General features: G+C 38.5%; 1 protein-coding gene across 1 annotated transcript in view; it reads left to right on the plus strand.

Annotated features, from left to right (window-relative positions):
• Positions 1–15,548, plus strand: part of BLNK (B cell linker) — a 103,857-nt gene that overhangs the window by 57,470 nt on the left and 30,839 nt on the right. The window contains exons 6-8 of the mRNA XM_043984862.1: positions 6,213–6,370; positions 9,576–9,657; positions 12,764–12,844. Coding sequence (XP_043840797.1) covers positions 6,213–6,370; positions 9,576–9,657; positions 12,764–12,844 — 321 coding nt within the window. The remainder of the gene's footprint in view (positions 1–6,212; positions 6,371–9,575; positions 9,658–12,763; positions 12,845–15,548) is intronic.

Below are 15,548 nucleotides of genomic sequence, written 5' to 3' on the forward strand. Positions count from 1 at the left end.
AAAGCATGCCTACGAGATACATACAGAGTACAGTAGAGGTACCCTTTGAGGGCTGAAGGTATTAGTAGTTAGGGACAGGAGGAAGGGAGGTGAATCTTTAGCTGAGTCTTAAAGGAAGTCAGATATTCTAACAGGCAGAGGTTGGAAGGCATAGCACACCAGGTCTGTGTGGGACAGGCAGAACAAAGGCCAAGATGGCAGATGGAGCATCCCATGAGAGGAACAGCAATAGGCCAGTGTGACTAGAGCATAGAAGGTATACAGGTGAGAAATGTGTAAGAAGGCTGGAAAGATAGGAAGGGACCATGTTGTGAAGCATTATACATGCCAAAAAAAATGAGGATATAGAAGTAATAGAGAGTCCCCTGGAGAAGGGGGACAGAGGGGAGAAGGACAGGAAGTGAAGTGGTGATGACTTGGTAGGATATTGCTTTTTAGTCATGTCCAACGATTTGTGACACTATTTGAGGTTTGTTTTGCTTTGCTTTCCTTTGTTTTTGCAAAGATACTAGAGTGGTTTTCCATTTCCTTCTCCAGCTCATTTTACAGATGAGGAAACTGAGGCAAACAGGGTTAAGTGATTTACCCAGGGTCCCACAACAAGTAAGTGTCAATTTTGACCTCAGGAAGGATGAATATTCCAGACTTCAGGCACTGAAGACTTATTTTCCTAAGTTCAAGAATAGTCAGATACCCTCTTCAGTAAAATCACTTTGGTAAATGTGTTAGAGAAAGGATGGATTGAAGTGGGGGAAAAATTGAGGCAAGGAGTCTAATTAGAATAATATGGCAGTAATCTTGGTGAGGGATTGTCAAACTAAGATGATGGCCATGTGAGCAGAGAGAGCAGAAACTATATAAGAGATCTGTGGAGAATTCACGTATTTTACTTTTAACAGTCAGTTTATCTGACTCAATGTTATTTCAAGACAAACTAATTCATTCTCTCTCTTAGAACTCTAGACCAGAAAATATCTTGGCCCATACAAGCAGAGTTTTAGGTCAAAGGGTCTTTAGAGATCATGTCATCTAACACCGCCCCCCCCCATTTTGAAGATAAAGATACTGAGGTGCAAAGAGGTGATTTGGCCCAAGTCACATAAACAGCAGAACTGAGATTCAAACCTCTCTGTAGCTTCTACCAAAATATCCGGTCCTATCTCCATTGTATCAGACCCATGTGACATTCTCCCCCTATTTCTAATAATAATAATAACTAGCATTTTTTCAAAAAGTTTGCAAAGCACTATACATGTTATCTGTCTCCTTTGATAGTCTTTCCCAGAACCCTCTTCCCCTTTGAACCTCTCTAACAGTTGCTTCTAAATGAACATTCTCTTCCCACATTTTCCTTTATTAGTTTGTGTTGCTTGAGACAAGGATCTAAAGATCAGAATTAGTTGGTAGCCCAAACATGCCTTATTCTGTGTAGGGTAAATGGCATAGTTGTAACTTTAAAAAATCTGGTTTATGGCTTGGCCATTTTGTTTAAAGACAAAATGTTCAAAAGGTATTAAAAAAAAAAAGCTAGTTTGGAAAAGTGTCCCAAAAGCTGGAGGAGGGAATGTGAATTGACTGTTTTTAAGTATTTGAAAGGCTGTTAGGTAGGAGAGAGATTAGCCCCAAAATATAGAAGTGAAAAATTACTAAGAGGCATATTTAGACTTGATATAAGAACAAAATTCCTAACATTAAGAGCTTTCCCCAAATGGAATGGACTGACTTGGTAGGTTGTACATTCCACCTCCAGGGAGGTCTTCAAACAAAACCTAGATAATGGACCACATGTTGAATATGATGTAGAGGGGGGAAAGCAAAAAACCGAAAACAAACAAACAAAAAAGAATATGATGCAGAGGGGATTCAGATATGGTTTGGACTGGATGGACTCAGGCATCAAATCCTTCTCATTTTGAGATCCTGTGATTATGAGCTTTAGTGATCAATGACTGATTAATTCTACTGTTTGATATTTGACCTATTTAGATTATTCTAGGAGGGGGACATTGAAAGAGGAGTTAAAGTCAGAGCCCAGAACTACATTACAAAGTAGGAGACATGCAGGGGAAGTGTAAACGTTCTGCTCCATTTTCCTGATTGGGGAAGAAAACATTACAATAATAAGATTTGAGGGAGTTAACAGTGTCGTCATGTTCCAATATATCCAAGGAATAGGAACAATCCTTATCATTCCATCCCTTTCAGGTATATTGCCTCATTTTGATGACTCTCTTAACAATCTTATGAGATGGACAGAACCAGTATTATCTCTATATTATAGAGAAGGAAATAAGCTTAGGAAGTCAAATGATTTCCCTGAGACCATATAAGTAATAAAAGAAGGCCTAGAACCCAGGTCTTCTGATCTCAGCCCCGTACCATTCTGAATTTATTTAGCCCCAGGTTTTGTTCAAAAGTTTAACAGTTTTTAGAGAAAACATAGTTTATAATAATGACTACTAACAAATAATATTAATGGATAACACTTATAGAGCCCCCCCTTTACATTTAATTTTTTAAAATTACATGTAAACACAAATTTTTAACATTCATTTATAAAAATTTTGAAGTCGAAATGCAGTAGGGATGGATTTAATTGATCAAATCAATCGTGAAGCATCCCAAAGAATTACAAGACTAAATGATTCCGTTTCCTAAGTTTTATTAGAATACTGTGATGACCACAGGGAGAAGCACCCAAAGGTGTCTCAAATAGGGAGATGGAAATGGTTATATTTATAGTGAGAAAAGTAGGTTATCTCCTCATTATCTTCATCTCCTCCTTAAGGAGGTACATGGGAAATTTATATCCCAATTTGGACTTCCTGGAGTCCTAAGACATCCTCCAAGGTGGGTACCTTTCTCAATAAGGGTGTGTTTTGGGAGTTTAAACATCATAAGGTGAACCTAAGGACACATTTGGTCTTTCCTGGGCATGTTCATAAAGACATGCTTAAACTTGTCAGAACCAGAGGGTCTCTGTGTTTACAGTATCTCTTTACTTTAAGATCTGGTTTCTAGGTGTCCTGTCATCTAGGAATATTAATGGCTATTAATGGTTAATGATCCATGGTTACTATCTAAGCTTCTGTTGATAATGTTGGTTGATAGTAACCCTCTGGTTACTCAGGTCCTAGTTTCTTTATTAACCCTTCTGGCTACTATTGATAGGTTATCCATTAACCCTTTAGCTTCCTCCATCATAAATTCTTTCCCTCCTCCTATACTACCTTGAAAAGGTGAGCAATTTGACATAAATGATATACATGTGCGGTCATGAAAACATTTCTTTATCAGCCATGTTACAAAAGAAAACACTGACAAAAACCCCGCCAAAACAATAAACTGTAAAAAAGTATGCTTCAATCTTCATTCAGACTCCATCAGTTCTTTCTCTGGAGATGGATACGGTGTTTTTTTCATCCTAAATTCTTCAAGATTGTCTGGGATTATTGTATTGCTGAGAATAACTAAGTCTTTCACAGTTGATCATCCTTACAATATTGCTGTTACTGTGTGCAATGTTCTCCTGGTTCTACTTACTTCACTTTGTATCATTTCATATAAGTCTTCCCAGGTCTTTCTCAAATCACCTTGCTTGTCATTAGAGTACAATAGTATTCCATTACAATCATATACTACAATTTGTTCAGCCATTCCAACCCTAAGTATTTCAAAGCGATTCCTATACATAATCTCATTTGAGACTCACAACAACACTGTGAAATAAGTGCTATTGTTAGCCCCATTTTACAGATAAGAAAACTGAGACAAGTTAAATAGCTTGCTAAGGAGTATAGATAGTAAATACCACAGGCAGAATTCAAATTTAGGTATTCATACTTTAATCCCAGTATTTTTTTTTTCATTAAAGAGGGAACCCTCTCCCTCCCCCAACCCAAAGGAAAAACAAACTACTGGGATTTTGCTACACAGGTGACTAATAGGATCAGCAGACCTGGGTGCTTTGAATTACTGCCAAAGGAAACTGTAAATGAAGCTAGAATAACACAAATATATAATGTAGAGTATAAAACAAGGACCCAGATCCCAATAAGTTAAGACTTATGAATTGGACATTAACTTTTCTTCCTTCTCTTGTAACTTTTCTCCTTTTCTCCAAAAGGGGATTTTTCTCTCAAAGTTCAGGTGAAATGACTATCTCTTGACAATTAAATACACTATTTCACAACCTTATTAATGACTGGTTGCATAATACAAGTATTCCTGAGTGTTTGCAAATTCCCATCTGAAGAAGTAGAGCAAATAAGGTTATTGTTTGTCCATCATTCTCCAAGAGGACCATGACTTCAGGGAGGTCATGACTTGCATGCTACCACAAATGCTCAATAAAGTCGCCCTCCAGTGGTGACCAAGTATATTAGGATTCTCATTTAAAGTGGTAGCTGAGAAAAAAAATAGGCAATCTCAGTCATAGTCCACTCTGTTATCTCCAGATGACCCAAATTTCAGTCTTAAAACTAGAAGGAATTCTGAAATCATTGTCCACAATATCCTTGTTTTACATGTGAGGAAATTGAGACCTGGGGAAACTCAAATAATCCATTTTAACTAAGTTAGGTCCAGAGGCAGGACCTAGAACCCAGGTTTTCTGAATCTTAGCCAGTATTCTTCCTACTACACCACTCTGTCTCACGCCCCCTCCTATGTATAGAAAATAATTTGTTACCAAAAAAACCCTCAAAAACCTCTGGAAGAAAATAATTTGTTAAAAATCTTGCTTTTAAGTTGTTGTAATGTTGATTTATTCTGCTTTATTGAGACACTGAATATAACTGTTGGCTTCTACTTACATATTTGGCAGCCTAGTTGAGAAAGCCTTTGAAAATGAAGTACTCACCTATATCCCCTTCCAAAGGAAACAGAGGAGGGGCTGGGGAGAGAGACAGAAACAGAGACAGAGAGACAGAGAAAAAGAGAGAGAGCAGTAGCTTAAAGTGAGGGAAATTCTGCTAACCAAGGTGAGCACTGTCAGAGGATAATTCAATTCAATAAATATTTATTAAGTGCCTATTGTGTGCCAGGCACTGTGCTACAAATAAGAAAACAAAACTGGCTTTGCCCACAAGGAGCATGCAATTGATTGATTGATTGGTAGGGCAATAAGGGTTAAGTGACTTGCCCAAGGTCACACAGCTAGTAACTGTCAAGTGGCTGAAGTTGGACTTGAACTCAGGTCCTTCTGAATCCAGGGCTAGTGCCTTATCCACTGTGCCACCCAGCTGCTCCCAGGAGCATGCAATTTAATGGGGTAAAACAACACCAATAATAATAATAATAATAATAACAATAACCTAAAATAAAAGAGACACTATGGGACATGTACCAGCGTGGGGAATGTTGTTTTGTGAAGTCAAAGCCAAGCAGAGCACCTAAAGGAAAATGGAATCACCAGGAAGGTTATGAGCCCTCTACAAAGGAAAGGTTTGGAGAGGTGATTCTGATCTTCCTCAGGATGTAAAGGAACAGGTTAAGGAAACCAGAGGGCTTTTCAGTTCGACTTGAGTTTGGATTTTTTTAAGAGGCTTCATTACTGTATTTGTTGTAGGAATCAGTAGAACATCAGACATAATATATTCACATGCCCATCTGATAGCACACTATCAGTTAAAAAAAAATTGATTTTTAAATCCTCCACCATTTTGGATCTGCAATCCCAGACCTCTTTCCTATTATTATGCATCTAAGGGCTATCTGTATTCAAATTCAGGACCCTTGATCCAGATCCCTGTGACACAAGGGCCTCTTGTGGGGGTAGTATATTAAGCCTGACCATGAAATTTCATGTGATTTTGAACTTAGAGAAAAGGAAAAACATTTCTTCACTATAACCAAGACAAACTGTTTTCTGAGCAGCCCTATCTGAGCCAAGATTCCCATCAGTTCTTATAAAATCTTACACCCAGAAGAAGCATAAGAGTGCTGGATATGGAGACAGGCCTGGGTTCAAACCCCAGCCACTTAAAGTTTTCAATTCAATCAGTAGATATTTTCTCCACAGCAAAACATCTAGAACTTTATGATATAAGGCAATGATAAAATAGGATTCTATATATGAAATTGTGCTGTATACTTTTCAGGAATGAGTTTCGTTTTTGTTTTTTTTTTTAAGCTTTCAAATAAATTCCAGATACTAAATAATTGGGAGATAAATTTATGTTGTGTATATGTGTGTGTACTTTCCTTTAAAGATAATCGATCAAACCAGAGACATTCTCCACCTTTCAGCAAGACACTTCCAAATAAAGCAAGTTGGCCTTCCCAGAATGCAAGACACTCATCTTTGCAGGTACCTCTTCCGCAGAAGCCTCAACTCCCACCAAAGCCAAAAAACTGCTCGGAAGATGAGGTAATCCTCATACAAAGGGCAAAAGCTCTTCCATACACACTTAGTTGCAAAGGTCACCTTGATCCCCGGGGCTGACCTTTACAAAATGCTCCATCAATAAGCATTCATTAAGCACTGACTTTGTGCTAGACACAAGTGATACAAAGACAAAAACAAGAGTCCCTGCCCTCAAGGAGCTTATAGTCTATCCGAGCAACCAGCATGTAAAGACACACATAAGGAGATGCTGAATATGTACAAAGTAAACAGTGAAGAGGGTGGCGTCCTACTACTCTGGGGTCTTCATCCTCATAACTGCTCAACCCTCTCGAATGTGAAAATTCTTGCAATCAATAAGTCATAATGCCAGGAGTACAAAGAAAGGCAGAAACAGGGTCCCTGCTCTCATACAGCTGACTTTCTAATGGGGGAGGAGATATATAAATTACAAGTAGACAGAAGGTGATCTCAAAGGGAAGGTGCTACAAACTGGATGGGTAGGTGGGGAGCATCTACAAAAGGTGAGATTTGAGTTGGATCTTGAAGGATACCAGAAAAATTGAGAAACAGAGAAGAGGAAGGAGAACATTCCATGCCCAAGAAAAGCTTTATGTAGGATCTGCTTAGAAGCAGATTTTGTCCTAATGGGACCCCAGAAATAGTTATGAAACTATTGAAAATCCAAATTGTGGATTGATGTATAGGGACATGTGCCTGGGTCTAGACATCCCAAAATAGGGCAGGGTTCCCAAGAGCTTACTAAATGTTCATCAACTTCCTGGCAACAGGTTAATTATGGCCCTGAGTAGTGGTATGATGCAAACTATCCCTCACTTTTGTCCCCTTCCTATCACCCTTCAATTCCTTTTTTTCCCCCTCTATTTTTCTTTTTCTTTCCTCCCTCTCCTTTTACTTTTCTGCTCTGCTGAGTTTCTTTCTAATTCTGTCTCCTCTTCTCTCTGACCCTATGACTATCTGCTTTCTCTCCTGTGATGGAAAAGAAGAAAAGATGGGAAAAGAGGAGTTTGTGACATGGCATCCACTTTAAAAGGTATTCCTGGGAGGAAGTATGAAGTAGGTACCTTCCCACCTCCTCTAAAAGTGTTTCTTCCTCTCTCCTTCCACGCTATTCCTCATACTTTGGCTCCTTTCCTAAAGTGCTCCATCAATAGAAAGTCAACTTGCCTCTGGCCTGGTAAATGGTCAGCACTTTTTAAACAGCAAGCTACAACTGTTTGAAATTCGCCTTAATTTTCTTTTTTTTTGTTTTTTGTTTTTTGTTTTTTGCAGGGCAATGAGGGTTAGGTGACTTGCCCAGGATCACACAGCTAGTAAGTGTCAAGTGTCTGAGGCCGGATTTGAACTCAAGTCCTCCTGAATTCAGGGCCCATGCTCTATCTACTGCACCACCTAGCTGCCCCCAATTCACCTTAATTTTCAAGAGAATATGGAGTTCTTTGATTTAAAGGGGGCAGCTAGGTGGCACAGTGGATAGAGCACCAGCCCTGGATTCAGGAGGATCTGAGTTCAAATCCAGCCTCAGACACTTGATACTTACTAGCTGTGTGACCCTGGGCAAGTCACCTAACCCTCATTGCCCTGCCCCCCCCCCAAAAAAAAGAGAGAGAGAGAAAGAAAGAAATACTGATTTAAAGGGAAAGTAATAGATTTCTAGGGGAAATTTTTTGCTCCCTTCTCTTTGTAGTACAATGCAGACAACATCACTAAGGGAAAAGGTTTACTTGTACTCCCTGGTACATTTTCTTGCATGTGGATGTCCTAGAAAATCTACCCTCGTTTCAAAGTACACTGTGAGTCAGCATCCATTCAAAAGTCATGGGATCACGACGTCCCATAGCTAGAACCGGAAAAGACTTTAGGAGTCATCTAGTCCAACCCCCTCCTTTTACAGATGAGGAGACGGAAGCTCGAGTAGTGACTTGCCCAAGGTCCCAAAGGAGTAAGCATCAAGGCAGGATTTGAACTGAGGCCCCTTGGCTCCCTTTCCACTGTACTCCTCCATTGGTGTCCTTTTGCTGGCTAGATAACACATTAGTTAAACAAATCAAATTTCTTTTTGACGGTAAAGCTAACAAAAGGATGAGAAAATTCCCTTTATGTGCATGTGATTTCACACTCTTCCCCAGGGCAGCGTGCTTTAAGTAAGAAGGGTACACATAGAAGGAACATGTGTGCCCTCTCCACTGGTAGTATAATGTATCCACTTCTGTGGTAAAATAATGGAAATTTGGGCCCTACATTTATAATGTATAATATATCCACTTGTGGGATAACGTAACCTATGTGTGCGCATTATGGAGGAGAGAAGGTCGATTTCTCTCTTCATTTCAGCTGCTATGCTGTTTGACTAAAATGTCTTTGATTGAATTAACATGTCCTCTGGTCACATTCATAACCACATCATCAGGGGATCGTGAGCTATCGTTTTGAGTGGGTATTGACCAACATAGAATATTAACAACAAACTTGGGGTACTGACATACAAGTGGGCATGCTAAGGGGTTACTTCCAATGACGACATTTTTTATCAGTTTGTGCAGAATGGGGTGGAATCAATATGAGAAACTAAGAGAGAAAGGGGGGGTGAAGGTGACAGGAGGAGATGCAAGATTGGTAATAGGTAAGGTTGCAGAAGCCCAGTTGGCCAGGATTATCTTTTTGCCATGGTGGCATTTGTGGTGAGGGACCAGCTCTTACCACAGCCTAAGAGTCTGTGGGTGAGATAATCCCAGACTAAGGTAGGCTCAGATTCTCTTGGCCCAACATATTCGGCTCAAGCCACAAGACTCCTAAGTGTTATTTCCCTTGGTCTCAAGGTTCCTTCCCATCCCTACATGTTCTAGGCATAAAAGTTCCATAACCAATAGTCACAACAAGGAAGGAGAGTGACAGTGTGTTAAGACAGAAAGGAGGGAGTAGCTAGGTGGCGCAGTGGATAAAGCACCAGCCCTGGATTCAGGAGGACCTGAGTTCAAATCCAGCCTCAGACACTTGACACTTACTAGCTGTGTGACCTTGAATAAGTCTCTTAACCCTCATTGCCTTGCAAAAACAAAACAACACCCCCCCCCCCGCCCGCCAAAAAAAATAAAACAAACAAAAAAAGACAGATGGGGCCTTTGAGGTCATCTCCCCTAGAGTCTTTCCTATTGATGTAGGACTGGCCCCTCAAGAACACTAAGCAGTAACAGCTTTTCTTTTACAGGCTGATTATGTGGTTCCTGTGGAAGATGAAGATGAAAATTACATCCATCCGACAGAGAGCAACTCACCACCGTCTGAGCGAGGTAAGACCACAGATGCTTGAGACAGATTCTAGCAGGCAGCAAGCGTGGGCTTACAAATTCCCATTTTACCTGAGCAGCTATGGTTTTCTTTGGCTGCTAGGCCTGTGAACTTCGGGTGGGTCAATATCATATTAAGAACACACCTTCTCCCTGCCCCATGATATGATATATTCATATTAGCAAATGAGCTTTCACTTACATTGCCAGATTGACCTATAATGTAACCTAAGAGAGGAGTGATTATGTGAATAGTTACATAAAGTTTAATTCTTTTAAAATTAAAATTTATTTAAATTACTTTATTCATAGTATGGATTTATTAAATGAATACTATATCCTAGGCACTGTACTTATTTTTGGGACTACAAATATATATAAAGTCCCTGACCTCAAGGAGTTTTCATTCTAATGGGAAGATACAATACATATAGGGGATTGGTAGCCAGGGGAAAGTGTTTTTGATTTAGGACGTTATAAGGATGGCAGGTAGACCAATTGGGCCCTAGATTGACTCTTTCCAAAAGCAATGGTGATATTGACCCCATTAAGGCCTTAGTTTTTGTTATTATTCAATCATTTTAGTTGTGTCCAACTCTTATTGACCCTATTTGGGGTTTTCTTGGCAAAGATACTGGAGTGGTTTGTTATTGCCTTCTCCAGCTTATTTTATAGCTGAAGAAACTGAGGCAAATAGGGTTAAGTGACTTGCTCAGGGTCACACAGTAAGTGTCTGTGGCTGTATTTGAACTGAAGTCTTCCTGACTCCAGGTCTATCCACCATGGATAGACTTGTACTAGCTTCCCTAAGACCTTAGTACAAGAAATATAATGGGCAGCTAGGTGACACAGTAGACAGAGTGTTGGGCCTGAATGAATTCTAGAAGACTCATCCTCCTGAGTTTAAATCTGACCTTGGACATTTCCTAGCTGCAAATCATTTAACCCTGTTTGCCTCAGTTTCCTTGTCTGTAAAATGAGCTAGAGAAAGAAATGGCAAACTACTCCAGTATCTTTGTCAAGGAAACCTCAAATGGGGAACAGAGTGTCAGACATGACTGAAATAACTGAACAACAGCAACACAAGAGATAGAAAACTGAGGGTGGGGGGATTGGGCAAGCCCAGTGACAGGAGCAGATATCAAGAAGCTGACCAGGAATGAAAATGAAATGAAAAATCTTATCAGTAAACATTTTAAAAACATATATTTAAAGAGAAAATTATGCTTCTATTTAGAACTTAAAATACTTCAATAAAACCATTACTAAAATAATGTCATTGTAATATAATTTTAATTAAAATACATTTTAATATATATGAAATATATTACTGTGTTAAACTATATTAAAATAAGATAAGCACTTTGAGAGAAGGGTCTGTCTTGCTTCTGTGTTTGTGTCCCCAGTACAACATAAAGGGCATACTAAGCATTTAATAAATGCTTGTTGACTGATTATAATTATTTTTAATATTTTTGAAATATCAAAATATATATTCTATACCGACACAGAAAACATTATATCAGAGACCAGATTTATGAAAGAATACAATGGGCCCAATGTGCCTGATCTGTTCCAATTGTCTTTATCTCTATTTCAAGAAAAGTATTCTTTTTTTGTGGGGTAATGAGGGTTAGGTGACTTGCCCAGGGTCATACAGCTAGTTTCAAGTGTCTGAGACTGGATTTGAACTCAGGTCCTCCTAAATCCAGGGTCGATGCTTTATCTATCCACTGTACCACCTAGCTTCTCCCAAGAAAGGTATTCTTTAAAACAAAAAAAAAAACCTCTCAGTTAAGCAAAGTGAAGTGAACAGAACTAGGAAAATATTGTACATAGTAAAAGCAATATTTCAAAGACAATCAACTATGAAAGACTTGGTCAGTCTGATTAATGCAATAATCCACAACAATTCCAAAGGATTCATAAAGAAACATGCTCTTTACCTTGAGAGAGAGAACTGCTGAACTCTGAGTGAAGACTGAAGGATTTTTTTTCACTTTCTTTTTGCAATATGACTAATGTGGAAATGTGGTTTGTATGACTGAATATGTAATAATGGGTATCAAGTTTCTTGCCTTTTCAATGAGTGGGGGAGGGGTGGTGGGAAGGAGAAAATTTGGAACATAAAAAAATTTTTTTTTAATTTTTTGAAAGAAAAAAAGTAAAAAACTCCCACTTAGAAAATTCCATTATGAAAAAAATGCAATTACAAAGATGCATTGTGTAGCAAAGCCATTCTCACGCCTTCTTAGATGATTCTTGGAAACCATTCTTTTTTCATATGGCTACTGAGGCCGAAGACTTTGAATAACTCTACCTCATTTAAATCCAACTCACATGCAAGTCAATATGTCACCCTCATGATGTCATTGGTTGTCTTCCAGAAGGAAGGATGAATAACAACACTTCTAGACAGTAAATATGGTTAAATGCTTTGTCTGACTTGTCCATGTAACAATTAAGTTAGTTTGCTTTAAAAGAAGACCTGACCTAAGCTTTTTTTTTTCCTCCATAAAGTAGTAATTGTCCTTAACTGCTGAAATATCACAACCTACACAAAATCTGCCTGAGTTCCCTGAACACACATGGAATCAAATACCACCAAAAATAAGATGTAAGAGGTAGAGGGGGAAAGTGTGTGTGTGTGTGTGTGTGTGTGTGTGTGTGTGTGTGTGTGAGAGAGAGAGAGAGAGAGAGACAGACACACACACAGACACACAGACACAGACACAGACATAGACAATGACAAAGAGACAGAGAGAAACATTATATACAAAGATGCTGGGAGTTAACCCCATTTTATCTCCAGGTCCAGCAATATTAGTACTGTTATTTCTAGCAATATTCTATTACAATAAAATAATTTTAATGTTCATTGGGTTTGTTATAATATGATTTTACTGACATTTTTTCTCAAAAGGTTTATTTTTTCTTAACAATTCATCTACTTTACTGTTTAGCATTATTTGTAAGGGATTTCATTTGATCCATTCAGTAGACTATCAGGTCCTAAAATGAAAGAATCTTTCCATGATTCATTTTTGCCATAAATATGGATTTTTCTTAGGTATGGCATGTCTGCAATGATTAATTATTTATTTTTAAGCTCCCAAGGTGAACAGATCCATCAAACCTAGTTCTGCACCACCAACCTTTCTTCCACCCGTACCTGCTAATTTAGCTTCAGGTAAAGTATAAACTTTTTTAAAATCAGATTATGGCACACAATTGATAACATGATTTTGAGTCACACTCACTGCTCAAAAGATTATAGAAACATACACCAAAAATTAATCATGAAATTCAACTTTATTTTCTGCCAGAGCTGCTGCTAACTTCTAGGAAGTAGATGGCAAAAGTCTGAATTGCAGGGTAGCTAGGTGGGGCAGTGGATAAAGCACCAGCCCTAGATTCAGGAGGACCTGAGTTCAAATCTGACCTCAGATGCTTGACACTTACCAGCTGTGTGACCCTGGGCAAGTCACTTAACCCTCATTGCCCCGCCCCCCCAAAAAAAGTCTGAATTGCAGTTACTAGAGACCCTATACCACAGAGGAAAAAGGAAAAAAAAATTCTCTTCTTGATTGTTTTCTCAGTATTGGGTGCTCAAATTTCTTCTTGCTTTTCACAGCTTCTTCTTCTTCCCCTTTTCTACTTTTGAGTCCATAGGTACACCAGAAGTCCCAGTGGCTTGGAAATTTTGTCTAATTTGTCCAGTTCCTACTATCCTCTTCAGGCAAATGTTTGTTTTTGCTAGTTTTCCTCCTCCGAACTGGATGTTCCCAAACCACATTGATTTTGGGGAAGGGAAGAGCACATTAACAGGTCCCAAACTTTAAATTACAGTGAATAAACTAAGATTTGACCCATCATTTCTGAAAGGATGCAAGCATTCATCAAAACTTTCCTTCCTGATTCTCAAGGCTCTCCATTATATTACTTTTTTATCATAAAAGTATTTTGCTATTTTCTAATTACATGTAGAGATAGTTTTCAACATTTGTTTTTATAAGATTTTTAGTTTCAAAATTTTCTCCCTCACTCCCTTCCCTTCGTCCTCCTCAAAACAACAAGCAATCTGATATAGGTTATATATTTATGACATGATATGACTTTTTGTCTTACCTCTTCAGCTTTATTTTCTACCATTCCCCAATTCTATGATTGTATTAAGACCAGTCTATTCAGGTGCTCCCTCCCTCGCTGTGTCAGGATTATTCCCACCTTTGTTGTTTTTGCCTCTTTACCCCAATTGAAAAGGTCTTCTCAATGATCTCTCCTAGCCAAAATCCTATCCAAGGTCCATCATATATGAACCCTCTTCCAGAACACCTTCCCTCACAATTCTAGTCCACATAAAAGTTTCTCCTTTCTGGGAACTCTTTCTGTATTTATAGTCAATACTAAACCATTTAGCATTTGTGTTCTCTACAAATAGAGCATTCCCAAAAGTCTTAGTGCAGTTTTAACTATTTAAAAGCTTAAAATACAGGAAGAGGTCCCCCCCATATAAAATACAGGAAGAGGCCCCCCCCCATATAAAATTATAGATGGAGTATTTAGTGATTGATGTGGGAAAATAAAAGAGACTGAGATGGTTTGGGGAAAAGATCAAAATAGGACATGAGTTAGAATGAATTTTTTGAAAGTTAGAATCAGCAGCATTTTTAGAACTGATTTCTCCAAAGGAATCCTCAGTCCAATGCACCTTTGACTACATTTCCCTTTCCAAGGTATCTTAAAGAAGCACTAAGATTTTATGTTCGTGTTTTTAATCAAATGACCTCATTGGTATAAAGAACTTCCAGGCAATAAAATTCTTCCTACCAATAGAGATTGGTACCTTTTTTGCAATTTATATTCCTAGTTATTTAGTTGACCAATGGGTGGTAAACCTGGAATAGCATATCTCAAACTGTTTTTTTTTTTTTAGTGAGGCAATTGGGGTTAAGTGACTTACCCAGGGTCACACAGCTAGTAAGTGTTAAGTGTCTGAGGCTGGATTTGAACTCAGGTACTCCTGACTCCAGGGCCAGTGCTCTATCTACTGCACCACCTAACTGCCCCTTCAAACTTTTTTTTTTAATCTCAGGATCTCTTTAGACTTTTTTTTTCAGGGCACTGAGGGTCAAGTGTCTGAGGCTAGATTTGAATTCAGGTCCTTCTGAATCCAGGGCCAGTGCTTTATCCACTACTCCACCTAGCTGCCCTTCTTTATACTCTTAAAAATCATTGAGAAAGCCCCAGAGCCTCTGCTTATTTGGATTATGTCTTCTGATATTTACCATGTTAGAAATTAAAGGGTTTGAGTATTTTTATAAAAATAGTCTTTACTTCCTTGTCCCTTTGAAGGGTCTAGGAGCACTAAGAAGTAAGTGACTTGCCCAGGGTCACACATCCAGTATTGTGTCCAAGGCGGGACTTGAATCCAGGTGGTCCTCACTTTGAGGCTAACTCTCTATGTACTACACCAAATTGTCCCTCTCCCAAAAGCAGATATGAAAGAACAGTGAATAGAATGCTAATCCTGGAATCAAGAAAGTCTGAGTTCAAATGTGACCTTGCACTAGCTGTGTGAGCTTGAGAAAGTCACTTAACTTCTGTCTGCCTCACTTTCCTCAGTTTGTAAGATGACAATGATAGTACTACTTTCTCCCAAAGTAGAGGATCAAATCTATGAAGTGTATGAGGATGGCATTTGCATTATGCCTGATATGTGGCAAGCATTTAATAAATACTTGCTTGCTTCCTTCCAATACAATCACCTTTCATCAATGCTGGGATTTGTGTGATTTTTAATTCATTCTGGTTTTTAAAAATTATTAGCTCATATTTTATTAAAATAAAATTAACAAATTTTTCAACTTTTATAACACATTCATTTTAACACA

Source organism: Dromiciops gliroides, chromosome 2, assembly GCF_019393635.1.
Source record: "Dromiciops gliroides isolate mDroGli1 chromosome 2, mDroGli1.pri, whole genome shotgun sequence".
Lineage (NCBI taxonomy): Eukaryota > Metazoa > Chordata > Mammalia > Microbiotheria > Microbiotheriidae > Dromiciops > Dromiciops gliroides.